This window comes from Hermetia illucens, chromosome 5 (assembly GCF_905115235.1).
Source record: "Hermetia illucens chromosome 5, iHerIll2.2.curated.20191125, whole genome shotgun sequence".
NCBI lineage: Eukaryota > Metazoa > Arthropoda > Insecta > Diptera > Stratiomyidae > Hermetia > Hermetia illucens.
The window spans coordinates 7,273,638-7,291,440 of NC_051853.1; the positions used below are offsets into that span (position 1 = coordinate 7,273,638).

The window sequence follows — 17,803 nt, forward strand, 5'->3', positions numbered from 1 at the left end:
TGTATTCGGCTCTGCTTATTGGCTCTGGTGTTACCTGTTGGTGATTCCCACAAGCATTGTGGAATTGGCTTACAAACTGGATCACCTTTGTGACGATGAAAGCTTCAAGTAACTGGAGCTACTGCAAAATCTTGATTTTCTGCCGAAAAACGATTAGCTCTTTCAAAGTACTGTCGTGCGCCGAAGGGGACTGGTCCGCGAAATTCGAGTATCGAATCGGCCGTTCCGAATAACCACGGAAGATCAGTTGCCTCACAAATGTTGAGGGTCCGCTGTACGACGCCTAAATTCATTATCCTAAGTGCCTAAATTCAGTTCTGTTCACAGCTCGCCTTCTGATGGCACCGTACCTGCTCTCATTTTGGTGCGTTTCAACTATATCATTAGGTTGGCTCAGTATTTCGGAATCGAGATCACCTACTACTTTGTCAAATCTAACTTCCTCCTTGTCGATCTGGTGTAAACGAAATTGAGCCTAAACACGGACAAATCATAATGCAGGGCCTGCCTTCCAAAATGGGAGCAACCAGAAGGTTGTGATGCTGCTTTTAGGGCAGAGGCGCTGTAGCATCCGAAAAATGGCGTCAATTGTTTTTTGAATTTTGGCCGTATTGCCAGCAGAGTTATTTCTGCTTAGGATATAACCGCTATTCGAATTTTAGTCGTATTTCGGGCAGAGATAGAATGCGAGCTATATTGATACTTCTTTCGACCAAACGTTGTCTTACTGAGTTGTTCTACGCAGAATTTTTGGGTTCATTTAACATTCAATTTTAAATTTCCGACGAAGTATTGTCCATTAGATATGATATCTGAAATTCTTTAACTCCATCCAGCAGATCGTCCAGGTCCCGTTGTGGAGCTGTTTTGACCGCCTCCACAACACCAAAACGGTTTTGTTTTAAGTTTTTCTTAATTTTTGGAAATCGAGAAATGTCGCACGGAGGTAGGTCTGGCAAACACAGGGGCCGGCAATTGACAGATCACTTCTGAGAGACCAAGAAGCGGCTCATTCGTAATACAATGTGTGTCGGGGCATGATCGAGATCAAGGAGCGGGTCACCCCAACGCTAAGGTTCTGGACAATTCCACCGCACTTTCGTAGGCGTCTTTAAAGCTGCAAAAGTAAAGCGCTAGTTAATAGTCTCGCCAGAGGTTATAAATTTCCGATGCACAAACGTCAAAAAATGCAATGGCCATGGTCTTCACTTTCTACGTCACTTGTCTTGCCTTTTTTAGCCTAGAACAACTGGTAGTCCTCCACTAGCTTGACATTTGGTTATTTTTTAAATCATACTCGTAACGCCAACTCCCATTACTATAATGACTTTGTACAAAAAGTTTGGATCACTTTGAGTCGCTTTTTTCAAATCTCAATTTTCATCTAACAACGTTTAAATTTCCCAAGTAAATCAAAAATTTGTGCGCAGTCCTAAGCATCCGTCAACATTTGGCAAGCGGAAAAAACATTAGAAGCATACTCTCTAATTTGTAAATATAGCTTTCCATAACGTCCTCGAGGTAGCATACGACAACAGCACGATCTAACCTATAGTAACCTGACAAACTGACGCCGAGTTGTCAAGTGTTTCGTGAAGATCTTTACGAACTCCATCTAGCGACCTAAGGGAAACGTTGTCTTCGCGGATGTCCTGCGATGCTCCGTACTGTCCTTAATCTTCCAGTTTCGGAGGAGGCAACAGTGGTGGGTTACGCTGACGAAAAACCATTGGTTGTGTTCAAAAAGCATCTCGAAAATGCTGAGTAGAGAGCGCTAGACTGGCACTTGCGAAGGAAAAGACCGAAGCGGCCTCATCACCAAGCGCATTAGAATTCGGGCCCATATCATCACTTTCAAGTCGGCCATCAAATACTTGGGAGGGATAATAGATGCAAAGTTCAATTTTAAGCAGCGCGTGGAGTATCCTTGCCAAAAGGCATCTACTGTCAATTTGGCCCTAACAGGAATGATACCGAATGCAGGAGGTCCGTAGCATACTTACAAGCCGCTTGTAGTCAGGGTGGTGAGTTTCATCTTGTTGTTTGCAGTTCTAGTTTGGGAAATACCGCTGCATGTTTTATCTAACGCAGATAAACTGAGTGTGATCTACAGTCCTTAGGGTGTGTTCTGCTTTCCGGGCAATTCCAGATGATGAGGCGTCATCTCGGAAATAGTGCCGATTGGCATCTGGGCAGACGAGATGACAAACATATATGTATAATATCAAGTTCATCAGTCCTCTATCGAAAGCGAAAAAAGCCTTCATAAAGTAGATGGCTTACCTGTGGGACTGCTCAAAAAAGGACGTTGGATATATAGGTTGATTCCTACTGTTGGGGAGTGGCTGGAGAGAAAGCATGGGAAGATCAATTATTATCTCATCCAGTTTCTCGCAAACCATGCAGGATACCGTCAGTACCTCTACAGGTTTAAATTTGACACCTCGCCTGAGAGAAGAAACTCTATTATCACCGGAAAAGTGTGTCCGGAGAAAACACGCTAAGAGGGTTAGAATGATTGAAACAATCCAGGGTAATCTGCGGAAAGCGGAAGAAATCAGGAAGGCACCGTTACGAATGCCATGCATATGTAAAAGAAAGGAGACCTAGCTAAAGTGAGCTAACTCCACTGAGGCAGCGAGAGAGACTTACTGGGTAAAAATCCCACACTGTGGCGTGTTCAGGCCAGGGTCTTTTGAATATTTGGAACTCCTTACAAAGATAAGTTCGGAAACCGGGAGCTGGACACTTCAAGTATGAATGGTTTTGTATATTTCCTGCTGGGTACGTTCTGAGAATGGACCCGTGAGACCACCAATGACCACCTTCTAATCTCGCCCTCTTCTTTTTTGCACTAAATGTCAGAACTGAACTTGAAAAGTACTAGCTGCGACCTTTTATTTTATACCCCACATGACTATATTTGCTGAAAAGAAGTTCCAACCCCCCTTTGTATGTATGGAGACCCAGTTAGGTTCTGCATAGAACGATGTAACTCACTATATGCCTGAACTTCCATAGTTGCTACTTTTCCACCAACTTTGGTGTCCATCGGTACAACCTTTTCTGAGCAAAGTGCGTGTGACAGAGAGAGATCTAGACAGACGGTAAATCGATTTTAATAAGGTTTTGTTTTACACAAAACCTTACAAAAGAACTCTTTACTACGTCTTCGGATGGCAGCGTCCGTCAGTTCGGTTACTTTTGGGTCCTTCGTATAAGGGTTATCTTAGATATGTTCTTAGATAATAAGATAACATAAATAGTAATCAGTTGTTTATCTTTAGAATAAATCAATCTTAACTATTTATCTAGATATTTTCTATTATTTTACAATCTTTAATCGAGTTTTCTTCTTTCTTTACAGTGTGATAGTGAAGGAGACGATGATAAGGTAGGTCCTAGAATAAGTGAAAATTTGACGACAGCTAAGTTCAGCATTAAGGAATGTCAGGATGACAAGGAAATCTTCCTCATTGTCACTTATGTATGTGTTATCCATGCAAAATATGGCCACCCTCTCCTGCAGTAAAGCATCTCACCTTCTCAATTCCACTGGCAGAAAAGGATCAAAATTGAATTAAGTTGAATCGTTTCACCTTAACTCAATTCTCCCAACATTTTCTGTAAAAGTTTCCACTGTGTTATATACTTTTACACTTTATCGATACAATTTATCAATAAAAGAACCAATTGAAGAAGATACTTCCATCTGAAAGTGTGCCAAAAACTGTACAAAAAGTTTAGACAGCTACGTGAGAATTAGTTTCGTAAAAGTTCGAATTGGGTGTTCAGTAAAGTTTGATTTGTATTGGACTATTGCGGATTGTGAAAATCTAATTATGCCTGGAAGGGGATGATTTGGAGATAATTATCCTGTTGGGGGTACTTCAGTGAAGATTTGAATTTTAAACAGGACCTTTTTCAAGAAATGCATATTGTCAACTGGCGTCTCCTAAAGTCGATGAACTATAATTTTTTTTGACAGATATTCCTTTCCCTTGAAACATATGCACGAAAGCAAGATACCACATCCTTAATCCAAAGTAAATCTTCTGGAGAAAATTGGGTTCTAATTGTTTCTGAGCGTTTTCTTGACTGAAAAAACAGACCATCTAATACGTACCAATTTCGGTTAACAAAATACAATGCTGTCAAGCGAGAAAAATGGTCGACTATTTTCTCAGTTTGTCTGTTATCGTATCTTTCAGAGAAATCTAAATGTTCGGTCAGCAACTCTCGATAACAGTGAAATATCGCCGGATAACAAGGATGAAATTCAGGACTCTCCTTCGCAATACATCTCTTTTTACTTCGGTTGATTTCAAATCTCTTTTCAGACAAACAGAAGCCTAAAAAACGGATTATATGTATGGATTTATCCTGATCTGGGCGTTCAGTATTCTCCCTTGATTATACTGCATTCGGGTGAAGAACGACCCTCTGGGGCAACGATGAAATCACAAAAAGGACAACCAATTGTTTTGCTCCCGATATCCGGTCAGCATCATGCAAGAGGAGTGGTAACTTACAAATAGCTTTCTATTATTGTGGCTCGCCCTACTTCCAGCAGTTTTTATATCCTTTACGTTCCATCGTTCGTCCTCCACTAGACGAATGAAAGGCCATAAGTATCTATTGGTCTGCAGCAAAGTGTCGTACTCTTTCCCTTGTCCGGTCGCTAATAAAAAAGGACTGCTCCTTGGAGAAGAGTGATTTATATCTTGACAGTGTGAAAGAATTAAACGGAAAAATGGTCCTTGGTTTTTGAATTTTCCCGTTTTCTGCGAATTCTGTGCTGGAACGATGCTTTTGATGGTGGTAGTCCCCCATGGTGTCCTGCAATCTAACCTAGTCTCACCCATTTTGTGCTTCACTGCGCCACTTTCTGAACGATTCCCTGACTCAATGATTCAATCGGAACCCATATTGAACTGTAGGAATAATCAACAAACGTGGACAAAAAAAAAAAGGAAGCATCCCAAGATAGGACGCAAGATAGGATACACCAAGCGCAGACAGTAAATCTCTCTGTCAATTTGCAACAATTTATTTTTATTTCAGTTGGGTTGGTTCCCCATTTTTTCGGAGGCGACTTCTATTGTGACATTATCGGTGTCATTGTTGCCACGTCCGTTCATTCGTACCGAGTTTCTGGTCATTCATATTCGTTTCAGAAGGACCAAGATATGCTGAGGGTGCTGGTTTGTAGTCGAGGGTATGCAATAAGGTCGTGCATATTTTTTTTTGAGAATCGGAGTAGGGGTTAGGTGACGGGGAAAACTAGAGTTTGAGTATCGTGCGATAATGACCAGAGCAAATTGTTAGTCGGGACTCATTTAATGGTCGAGTGGGTTAGAGGACGATCCAGTTTGATTCGGAATGAAAATTTATTGTTGAAGTGGAAAAGAGTTATCTTGGTAAGAGCTTATTTAAGTAGAGAGGATGCTCCAAGATTTGGACTTTGAGGATGAAATGGTTGTGAATAAGGGATTTTCGCATTGTGTAGATAAAAAAGAGTTTATAAGGATAATATATTAGCAGTAATAGTTTGATGGGAAAATCGCTATCATAGTTAAGATTGAAGTCTTGTGAGATTTATCGAGGAAATAGTTCTTTGGAGAATTCGAGCCTTGAATCCTGACATCTAATTTTCGTAAAAACCAAAAGTTTGGTTTTCATTACCCATAAAAGGAAAAGTGGATACCTCTAATTTTAGATGCTCTGCAATATTGCTTTACACAAAAGCATCAGAGCTCAGGGAAGCAATTAAGGGAGGATGAGACAACATTAGGGAAAAGTCTCAATATCCTAAATGACTCAACGGTAACCAGATGAAAGGTCATCTCCTCCTCCTCCTCCTGACATTGGCTACATGTAATCTAGACTACCACCCCAATTTTTTCTATGAAGTTTAAGAATCAGTGTCCCGTTAAAATTCCTACTAGGGTTTTGAGGTTCCACATATTATAGGTTTTGGTAGAGATACAAATTTCTCCATTCGGTGGCGTGACTGTTTTTAATTCCCCAATTCAGAGTAGACTTGGCGGTGCTGGCTCTAGTTCCGCTATTATAGACCCAGAAACTTGGCGAGCCTGTCTGTCAGCTTCTGGCACCTAGATCAGGAATGTTTCGTTCAGTCGGCCAAGTTTGACCTGCCACCGCAAGCAACTGTATACCACGTGCAACTCCGTGATTTTTTGTCCCAAATATTCTTCTGCTGCCAATAAGGTTGCATATAAGGTATGTCAGAAAACTAATGAAACCAGCAACATTTCTTCCGTGATTTTTGTGATTGCTATTATTGAAGTTGTGTTTTGGTTGGGCGTCACCCAAAATGGAACAAGCTCCTTGTGTCTCTTGCACGTACCTTAGGAATGTCTATGTCTTTTGACCAGACTTTCCTTCCGAAGAAACGGCGTTTTTCTGGCAAACCAGATGGAAGATTTCTCGAAAGGTGCGCTCTCACAAGACCCTCATCGGGAGTGCAACTCTAGCAGGTTGATTTGTTTTAACACCACAGCCACCCCGAGGCGAACTCCACCGTTGAACCCATACGAAGTATGCCTGGACCAGTGCTCAACCCCGAGGCATGCAATCGTCCGTTCAATTCCTTTAGGGATCTGTTGGATTCGTCGTCCCCCGGTAAATTGGTGAACCATCGTTTAATAACTGGAGGTCGCTGGAGGAAGTGACATAGTGGGAACAGTAAAACGCAAATCGACTATATTGTCATAAGACGCCAACATTTTACCACTGTCACTGATTGCAAAGTCGTTCCCTATGAGACCATCGCACCTCAACATCGGCTGTTGATTGCCGTCCTTCGAATTAAGCCACCGATAAAACAGCGTGAGCACTGGCACCTCAAGAGTTTCGCCGACCTTATGCACTTCTTTAGAGCTATTTGAGCCCCTTTGTATCGATTCCAAACAATGGCTGAGACTTTAGAGGTCGGTTGACAAGTAGCCTTGTCGTTCTCCTCTGTTTTGTCAAATTCGAGTTCCACCAAGGTGTTTTATCCTTCTTTAGGGTATTGATTGGGCAACTTTTTTCAAGAACTTCTCTCATGTTAGTTGTGATCATCTTGGTTGATTTTTCAATTCCTGCAAAAGATTTGGTGTGCCTCCGGGGTTTGTAGCTCGAAATTTCAGTTCTATTTTGTACCCTTGTCGACTCTGTCGGAATCTATGGATTCCGAAATGGAGTCGTTCAATGTGCCTGTGGTCCGAGTGTGAGATAGCGTTTTATGATTTTCGACAAGAGCCGAAATGTCAGGTCAGGTCAAGTCTCGCCCAACCATGTCAAAAGTGTGGATTTATTATCAAAATTGAGGATCTACAGTTCGGTTCCTACCAAATATTCTATTAGTCTGCATCCTCTCGCGTTGATGTTGAAACTTCTGCAACATATACGATGGGATCATCAGATTTTGCTACTATCCCCTGGATTTTACTTGTGGCATATAAGATAGCTCTGACGAATGTTTTACTGGGAATTTCGTTCACCTCATAGGGAAAATAAGCAGGGCACCAAAGAATGACTTTATTTTCCTTCTCCCCATTGATTTTTATGGGTAGTTTGGTCGTTGTGTTGTCACCCAACCAGCTAAGCCTAGAGATCTTTTGAAACCACCATGCAGGAAAGGGCTCTAACACTTCCATTGGTATGCAACAGGTCACCATGTCGGAGGTTTGATCCCCGGATTCCCCCACCAATAACCTGGTTTTTGTGTGAGGTATATAAATCTCTTGCTGAACCGACGAAAATTCAGGGGAAAGTTGTTATTTCTTAGATTGAAAAGGAAATGTGAGAATGGGGCCATGTCATTAAATATGATGGGAGAGAAGGAGTCGGCGACGAGGTGTCCGTCTTATTGGAACAAGCTGAATCACATGGTACATGAGGTTGATGCGAATCAACGGCAAATACTGGGATCAAGTTCGAGGCCTGCTTTCACAAACGATTCGAGAGTCGAATGTAGATATGATGCGAACCGTTCTGAAGTTACGGTATGCGTCATAAGGAGAATCATAGAAGAATGTCATGACCCCAAGGAAGCGGCACTGCAAAAGGTGCAAACAGTTTAGTCAAATGAAAAGCTCGAAGGGTTGTCTGGAGAATTTAGGAGTCAGGAAAGAAAGAGTCATTCCTGATGGTTCTAGAAGAAGGTCACGATCTGAAGGAAGCGACCCTGCAAAAGGTGCTGAAATTTAGCACAATAAGAAACAAAACTATTGGTAGAATCGGGAAATCTCGACGTTAAGTTGGTCTTGTCTATAATCAAAGAGATTTTACTGGAGTGCCTGTAAGGAGCAGGAATACGAGAGAACACCGAGATCTTCATAGTCGTATCAAAAACGACATATAGCGAAGCAGACGAAGTTGATACAGGCAGTTGTATCTTGAGGCAAACATGAACTCGTGAAGCACTGCCTACAAGATTATAATGGACAAGATATAGTTGCATTTGTGCAAAAATCATCTCAAGTGACGTCATTGCGACTCTTATTCAAAATGGCTCTTTCTTCGTAACAGGTAGAAAGTGGACCTCGGCCAACGTCTGGAGAAGACTTCTGCTTGATCTCTGAGGTTATCGACGAAGAGCTATAAGAAGCCTGTAAGCATATTGGACATTACAACGCTCTACGATTGGATGGGATTCTGAATGAAGCCTTTAGTTTGGCTACTAGGGATAGTCCCATTCGAATCTTGCTTGGTAAAAGCAGTTTCTCTCGGGAAGTGAAAAAGGCAAAAGTTGGTTCTGTTACCGCTGTCATGATACACTGGGGGTCTACGGAGTTGCCGACAATTTCAAAGTTGCAAATGTCGCTGGGTGGTGTAAGTTTAGCTCTGCTAAGGTCGCAGTTGTGGCGGGTATCAGGACCCCTTTGATAGGGGCGTAGTGTCTATTGAACCGTTGTTAGTAGATTGCGTTGTGCCGAGCAAGCGTTGATTTGTCCGTGAGCAAGTCGGGAAAAGAGGGAACTTGCAGCTATTGTTCCGATCACTGATTAATGCTGACAATGCTGAAAAATTATTTAGAAAAAATGGTACTTCAACTATGCTTCAGATGAAGATACCGTCGACTGCATGATATTTGTAAAATGACGGTCCCAAGCCCATAGTGAATCCGGCAAACTTTTTAGTCTCGAACCCTAATAACCTTAATAACCGTTTCAGGAACGCCGATAGTAAAGAGAGTTTGTAGTACATCTGCTCTATTTCTCTCCTGGTTTTTTTGCCTAATAGCACCCAGGTAAAAGTGTTGGGGTTATTCTGGGCACCAAGCTGTTCTAGAACCTCAGGACCATTACACTTCTTGTGAAGGAAGGCAACTCAGATATCCTCTTCAAGATTAGTCTTACAACCTCCATTAAGGGGGGAGCAATACTGCAGGAACAAATTATTCGTGCTTTAGTCGGAAAAGTATAGCAGTGGCATTTTATGCCCTACATCTATCAACTCAAATCGAAGCTTAATGTCTTGTGAGGATGCAGTCCTTACAGTTAGGAGGAGTTTCTTCTTAAACTGTTTGCGTTAGTCAGTACCATAACCGCTGCTGTTTTTTTTTGCCCATAGCCAGATGCTCCGGAGGATGCTTTCTCCTCAACTTTGGCACAATTCGGGGGTTGTGGTTTGTTCGGAAGCGGTTGCCATGATTTTGCCAGAACGCAGTTTGCCCGGAGACATTGTTTTGTCAGAAGGGGCTCACAAAATTCTAGGATGAAATCTTTAAGTTTACTATAAAATTAAATTTAAAAAATTGGTGTAGTTTGTTGAAATAGAAAAAAAAATATGTGTAGAAAATCGAGTACCCCTAATAATGGTGGGATCCAAAGGAGCCTCAGCTATAGCGAAATGATTATCGTTTATAAAGTATTGGATAAACCCGTTGCGGTCCAATCGGTTCACATAATTTGAAAAATTTGCCATCAGTTTCGTCCAGGGAGTAACCAGATGCTGTCAATTCGGAGGCATGGCATGGTTACGAGCTATATCGAGAACGAGCCTATTTGGGTCTAACATTTATATCTATGTTTTCATCGGGAGTACGGCTCTTAGCCTGATCAGTTCAATTTTGTACAGAAATCAAGATGCAGGTATGCTCTCAAGTGATCTCCAAAGACTTGCCTGGTGAGGAGGCCATGACAACATGCTCAATGTCATCCTTTGAGGTCCTCTTGGAATTGACTCCTCTTCGGCTTCACATGTAAACACAGTCGGAGTGGGCAGCCTCTAGATTGTCCGGGGGCACCAATGAGGTGCAGAGCGGCCAAAAAAGGAGCAGGATTGACATTATTTTCAGGCGGTTTCTCGAATTACTGGTCAAAGGATGGCATGACAACACGATTTTATTTTGACAATAAAGTTGAAATGCAAATGAGCAAGAAGGCAAACTAGTAGAGAAAATCAGTTATCTATTGCTTTTATCAGCGATTAACTGTTTAGCATTTCGACGGGTTCCTCAAGCAGTGAGCGTGGTTGATACCAGGAAAAAGTACTTCTCTAAAGGAACGACAATGCGATCCCAACTGACAGGCAGCTGTTAAAGCCTTGAAGTCTAAACAACTGGACTCTAAACTGATATGGGAATGCCTTAACAAATTAAACATGGTTGGCCCGTACAAAAAGGTTTCTACATTTTTTTAAATGTCGGGTCATATTGAGATAGAGGCAATGAAGTGGTAGATGAACTAGTTAGGAAAGATCAGAAACGCCGCTCGATGGTCCAGAATGATTTTTCGGAATCGTGAAGGGCTCAAATGGCATAAAATTTTAGGGGAAAATGGGGCCGTTGAGTGAAGCTTTACCTTAGGATCATAGTGGGAATACCACAGGCTTCTACGGAGGGCGCAATAAAGTACACTGACAATCAGGCAGCTGTTAAAGCCTTTAGGCTCCAACAACTGAACTCTAAACTGGTAAGGGAACGTCTTGACAGATTACACACGATGGACTCGAAAATAAAGGTTTTTGCATTTTTTAGATTTCAGATCATATTTAGATAGAAGGCGATGAAGTAGTAGATGAACTAGCTGTCAAAGGATCAGAGAGGCCACTCAATGGTCCAGGACCACTCTCGAGTATCGTGAAGGGCTCAAATGACATAACATTTAAGGAAAAAAGGGACAGTTAGGTGAGGATTCACCAAAAAGAGCCTTAGGATCATAGTGGGAATAGAACAGGTCCCTGCGGACTAGACTATCACCTGGAAAAGTTTGGGATATTTGAGGAGGAGGATATGTGGAGGAAGTATTGAAACCGCCGCACGTAATCTGGGACGATATCCGGTGCTTGTGCAAAGCACCTAGGAGAATACTGCCAAGAGTAAGACCAAAATACTTGTGAGGGTTATTCCTTGCAGGATGCAGCTTTTCTTACGGCTATCAGGCATCGGCACCTTCTAATTGAATCTGAATCGGTGCATTTTCCAAATCTGAATCATATTCTTCTTAATAAATGTCCTTTCTCTTCCAACCCTTGTGAATCTACTACGAACCTTCCACATCTTATCAACTTTACAATCCTAATTTAGATTAGCCCCATATGTCACAACGAATCCAAATTGACAAGATAAGCATTCATCTGAAACACAAAGGACAAAGCACACGAAAACGGTCCCTACTGAAGGTGATTCGATTATCTCTGCTGGTATATTCTGAATTCGCCTTTTTTTCCCCCAAAGAGCACTCATGCGACGAGCCGTGAACTCACCTTGTTTCGGACGACCCAGACCGCTGCGAATGAAAATTGGTTCAGATTTAATCTGTCTCCCTATTTCCAGTAAATTGCTTTACGTTCACTGAAGATATTGCATGGAATCTTTCAGAAAAGGAATTGGAAAATGAACAGGACACATGGGATCCAGCTGAATCTTTTTTTTTTGACGTAAAGGTGCCATTTGGCTTTCGTATCTATTAAGAGTGCGGAACATTTGAAATCAGATTGTTGATTGGAGCGTTTGATTAGGTATGGATACTACTGCTCATATTCGCACTCCCCAAGGGTTTATCTGAAGTTTGTATCCGCGAATGCGAGTCGAGACTATTATGACGTATTATACTCTAGTAAAGGTAAAGCCTGATAAGTAGATTAAGATGAATTTCTGGATATCTGCGACTAAAATGATCGATTCGTCTGATTGCCTTATTGTGTATCTGATTTGAGAATATTCTGCTTAATTTAAGATTAATTTCAAAGTCAATCTACTCCGTAATCCTTTGGATTTCCATAATGGGATTCAGTTTAGCTGATGTACATGTGGCTTCACATATAATTAATTAGCAAATTTGTAGAGAGGAAGGGGTAGCCCGCAAGTAGCTGGAACGGAGAGAGGTTCACCAGACGATTATTTACAATCCCAAAGGGAGATGAAAACGAAGTGGTTTAGTTTCGATTGATTAGTGCTTAAAAGGGGTATGGTTTGGATGTGTTGGCTGGATGGAATGCAGACAGATATTAAGTGAATTTAGGTCGACCGAAAAGACACTTGCCTTTGGGGATATTTAACTATGATTGTAATTACTAAATTATCCCTTAAAATACGTGTGTTCCGGTCGACACCCTGACTCTACCTAATCCTAAACTGAGTGGAGGTAATTCGCCTTGGGATCCCCTCGAGTTTTCTTCCTGCCGCACTAGACCTCAGCTGTTGTCTTCAACGAAGAAGCTAAAACGGAAGGACAAAAATAAGCCTCAAACAATCCAATCTTCCGAGTAATTAAATTGCGATAGTCACTTTTATGAATGGGGATGATGAGAGCGTCTTTCCCCAGGCCAAGAAAATAGTTATCTTCAAGGCTCTTGTTAAAAATATTGGAGAGGAGAGGGGAGATGGAGTGATCAGTTTTAAGCAAAAAGAGAATGGAAGGGGTGTCCTATCCAGGGCTGATATTGGCGTTAAGCTTGTCAGTGAGGTACTCGAGCAGAGGTGTTTTTTTTTTTTGTGTTGCGTACACGGAGGTGAAAAATCTTAGAAAGACACGTCCCCTGCAGCTTCGCCGTCCGAACGGCGGAACTACAGCGGGCGCGTGCGGGATTCACACCCACTGAAAACCACCCCCGGTCTCTCCAGCCCCAGCCCCACGGGACCACCATTGAGGTATTACTTCGCAGGTTAGGTTTGCTCTTAGGCACTCATCCTTCTCCAATTTGCAGCTTTCCTCCTTCTTTGTTATTTCAGCAACTCCTCCTGCATTTGGATGATTGCGGAGCCAACCGCAAGCCACTTCTCCTCGGAATCCAGCATTTCAGTAACCAAGCTCCCGGGGTCCCGCTCCTGCCCAGCACTTGGTTTAAGCTCCTTCTCTCCATCGCAAATCGTGGGCAGTGAAATATCACATGCTCTGGATCCTCCGGTATGCCATCGCATATGGGACAGTTCGGAGAATCATCCAACCCAAAGCGGTGCAGATACTGCCTGTAGCAACCGCCGTGTCCCGTGAGCAACTGGGTAATGTGGTAGTTGGTCTCCCCATGTTTTCGCTCAAGCTACACCCTAATGTTGGGAATGAGCCTGTGCGTCCACCGACCTTTTGCAGGCTCGCCCCATCTGCGTTGCCAGAGATCAAGCGACTCTGACCTTGCGGCATTTCTACGCTGTGCATGCCCCTCCATATGTCTTGCATTGTACAGGACACTCATTTCTTTGGCCAGAATGTCAACCGGGATCATGCCTGCCACCACCAGTACTGCCTCATCTGATGTGGTTCTAAAAGCACTGCAAACCCTCAAAACCATCCGCCGGTAAACCGAGTTCACCTGTTTCCGTCTCTGAGAGTTTGCAAGCGCCTCTGCCCACACAGGCGACGAGTAGAGCAGGATAGAGCGCACCACTCCGGCTAGCACCAACCTCCGGCAATGTTTCGGTGCACCAATATTTGGTAACATTTTTGCAAATGCCGTGGTGGCACTGGCTGCTTTTTGGCATGCATACTCCAATAATGATAATAAAAACTCAGTTTGGTGTCAAATATTACCCCTAGGTATTTGATAGCCGGCTTTGATACGACCGTATGTCCACCGACCTCCACTTTTACAGTGTTATTTTTCCTGCGTTTCGTTATTAAGACCGCTTCCGTTTTCGCGTCCGCCAAGGTCAGCCCGGCCTTTTCTAGCCAGGACTTTATCGCTCTCACTGTTTCCGTTGCGTAAACCTCCACATCTTCTGGGTGTTTTGCTGCAACAACCACAGCTAGGTCATCAGCAAAGCCGACAATCGTAGTCCTCTCTGGGACGGGAAGAGCAAGCCCCCCGTTATACATGATATTCCACAACAGGGGACCAAGCACCGATCCCTGCGATACCCCGGCTGTGACAATGTACTCTTTGGGGCCCTCATCCGTACCGTACCGGAGAGTCCTCTCTGAGTACCTCTCTGAGTTTTCCACCAAATTCGCTAAGTATCCGGGAACACCTATGTTAGCCAACGCCCCTTTAATTCTTATAGTTGGCCGAGTTGAATGCGTTTTTGACATCCAACGCCACCACGGCACAGCAGCCGCCAGAAATCAGTGCACCTTTTGCCAGGTTTACCACCATGCCAATTGCGTCCACCGCAGAGTGGGCGTGTCGGAAACCAAACTGGAAGCAGAGGTGTAAGGACTAGCGTGATAGAAGAAGAGGGAAGAGGGGACATAGACTTCGAAAAGGTAGCAGCAGAGTAAATCATAAGATAGCTGGGGAAAGTTAACGGAGGATTCAGCGAATTTAATGGAAGGAGGAGATAGCTGGGCGGGATTGTGGAAGCTGCGATGGTGGGACCAAAATGCTTTGAAATTTCCGTGCTCCAGTGAGTCTTCAACACTGGCCAGATATTTCTTTCTGAGCTAAAATATAAAGCATTTTGTCGGGGAACCCAGAGTTTTGGAATAAAAAAGCAAATTCAGCCTGGGTTCCAAGGGACAAGAACTTCTTCCCAGCGGAGACTTTTTGTTGAAGATCTGATAAAATGATATAGAAGTGGCTGAGTAATTGGTTTTTAATGGAAAGAGAAGGGGAGCCCAGTTGATTGCCGCCAGGCCTGATTTCAGGCCTTCGAAGTTTGTGTTACGCAAGTTAAATTTGGCATTCGGTGACCTGAGCATCAAACTCGAGACCAAAATGATGGACGTCAGGAGCTAGGTAAGAAGAGGCATGAGCTGGTTAAGGAAAGCCATGGATAGGAGGGTTAGAGAGGTTAAATTGAAGGACGTCAAAGGTATTCATGAATGGAATTAGGGAATGGAAGAACGGGTGGAGTTATTGGGGAATGGATGAAAGCCCGGGAGTAGTAAGCCAAGAAAGCATAGGAAAATTGAAATCGCCACGGAAAATGAAAGGAAGAGAGGGGAAGAAAACGGTAGTTAGTTAGTTAGTTTAGTTTACCGGGGGTGAGGCGCAGCTTCGAGCACTCAGGCCATTGTTAGACCTATTGTACTATACCCGTAAATTGCCTTCGGTGTTCGCAGGCTTTAGCGAATCTGAGAACATTCTCCAGAGGCAGGGAGGGTGCAGATTCTTCATTGAAGGAAACCTTGCCAAGGAGCCTCCGTCTGAGATCTGAGGATACCGGACAGCTCCATAAAAACTGCAGGCCCGTCTCCTCCTCCTCCTCACATTGGCTGCACATAGCGCAAACCGCTACCCCAATCTTTTCCATATTTTAGTTTAAGGAGCAGTGTCCCTTTAAAAGCCCTACTAGGTTTTTCATGTCCCACAAGGGACAATAAAAATGCCGTTCTATTGGCCCTAGGCTCTTTCACAAGGATTTTCGCCTGCCGGCAAGAGTCCCAATTTCTCCACTCGGCTGCGTGGATCCTTGCAATTTCACCCTTCAGAGAAGACTTGACAGTAGATGGTCGGATTCCAAGAGCTGATTATGCCCCCCCCCCATTGTGGATCCAGAACTTCGGCAAGCCAGTCTGTCAGCCTCCTCGTTACCGGCGATGTTAGAGTGCCCCGGCACCCACATCAGGAATGTTTCGTTCAGTCGGCCAAGTTTCAGAAGATGACAACTCCATACCAACTGGCTTGATATATCGTTGCCATTTAGTGCTGAACAGATTCAAATGGTGCGATCACTCCACTTTTGTCGCAGACATTCTTCTGCTGCCAATAAAATGGCATATATCTCCGCCTGAAATATGGTCGTCATTTTTCCGAGGGGTCGGGCCAGTTTTAGAACCGCATTCTCCGAGAACACTCCATATTTCCAGATAGACGCATAACCGTGTGATTGGTCGCCTTTCTACTCCCCAATGGTATCGAGCCTATATGTGTCCGTTTCGCCTCCAAGGGGGTAAATTTAGGATAGCTTCATGTGCCGCAGTCGGCGTAGTATTCATTGCTCCAACAAAACGGTAAGGACTCCTGATAATCTGTCGAAGAAATATTCGTACTGAGAGGAGGGGCTGAGGCAAGGAAATTATACATAGGATATGATAAAGGGCGTACGGGGGACTGACTCGTACGGTGACAGAATCTTTTATGGCAAAGGTGGAGGAAAAATGGTTTCGGCACCGAAACGCAGCACACAATGGATACTGCTGGCTTCAACAAGCAATAATATGAGCCATATTGCTCTAAAAACAGAGTCGGTAGCGTTACTGATGTCCCATTTTTAGTTGTGTCCGGAGGGCTTAGAAGACGGCGAATCGGCCTGACTACAGTGAGGGTTGCATTGCAACTCAAACAGGTTTCAGTAACGCAGATGACGTGATATTGGAATGCGAAACCCGATGGCTGGGTCCTTAGAGCCCTTATATTTGGGTAAAAAGTCTTAAACTATGAAAATCAATCAACTTCGTCGGGGCAGTTGGGCGGGCCGGAAATTTTCTAGAAGGTTGGTGCTCTGATAGGCGTTGATGAAGACCCTTGCGGCCAAAAGTAAAATTGGGTGAGACGGTCGAAATCGTGAGGATACGTCACTTTGAAGGAGGATATTCGGTCTTTATCGTCTACTTCACACACAATGGTGGTGGCAGAGTTGAGTTGGCCTTGCTTCTGATGTACCAAAATATCGTCGGAAGTGGTGGCGAGGCAACTTTCAGCAGGGGATCGCTGGAGATCGAGATGACGGCTGGTATGGCTTGATGGTCAGCAGTGGGAGGTTTCAATGAAGTACTGAAGGTAGCGCGAGAAGGCACCAATGCATGGTCTAAGGAATGGCGTCAGTACTGTTAGCCACAATCGCCGGCAGGTTGTACGCAAAACCAGAGAGAGGCATCTCGGAAGCCGAGGCGACGCGAGTGCTCGATCAAACAGCAGCTTGAGGAAGCAGATTAGATGGTAACTATATTACCAAGCCTGTAGTCCCTTTTTCTTTGCGGCTGAAGTTTTGTTCTGTCGAGCCTTATTCCCCCTTTTTTGTGGAAGAGTTAGGAAGCAGTATCATCGACAGGCCTGTCATAGTTAGGTTTCCAGTCCCTCTCATTAAGGGAGTTGCTGTACTATCTTTTCTGGCTGACTGCATCATAGACACCAGGTGTATGATTTCCACTAAAGTCGAGAGCCTGCTTTCCAAAGATTTCTCCGTGAGGGAACATGAACCTGGTGAGGCCTCGACCTTATTTCTCAAAGTCGAGGGTGGATTTGAAGTGTGTGTGACTTCTTACCACTTGGAAAGTTACAATCCTTTTTGTGTTTTTTGACACCCTTAGTGTAGCAGGTTTTTTTTAATCCAAACAATCAATAACATTCAAACATCCTACTCTATTCGTTCAAACCAATTTTTATATTTGGCAACTCTCTAAAAACGTTGACATGTTTCCTCGCCATTGGCCTCCATCGTCTCCAATACACTTCCAATTACCAAATCGAA

The 17,803-nt window shown here is 43.6% G+C and overlaps 1 protein-coding gene across 3 annotated transcripts in view; it reads left to right on the forward strand.

The window, feature by feature from the left end:
- Positions 1-17,803, forward strand: part of LOC119656545 (autism susceptibility gene 2 protein homolog) — an 855,308-nt gene that overhangs the window by 244,550 nt on the left and 592,955 nt on the right. For all 3 annotated transcript variants that reach the window (XM_038062905.1, XM_038062907.1, XM_038062906.1), the window contains exon 5: positions 3,368-3,394. In XM_038062905.1, the coding sequence (XP_037918833.1) occupies positions 3,368-3,394 (27 nt within the window). The remainder of the gene's footprint in view (positions 1-3,367; positions 3,395-17,803) is intronic.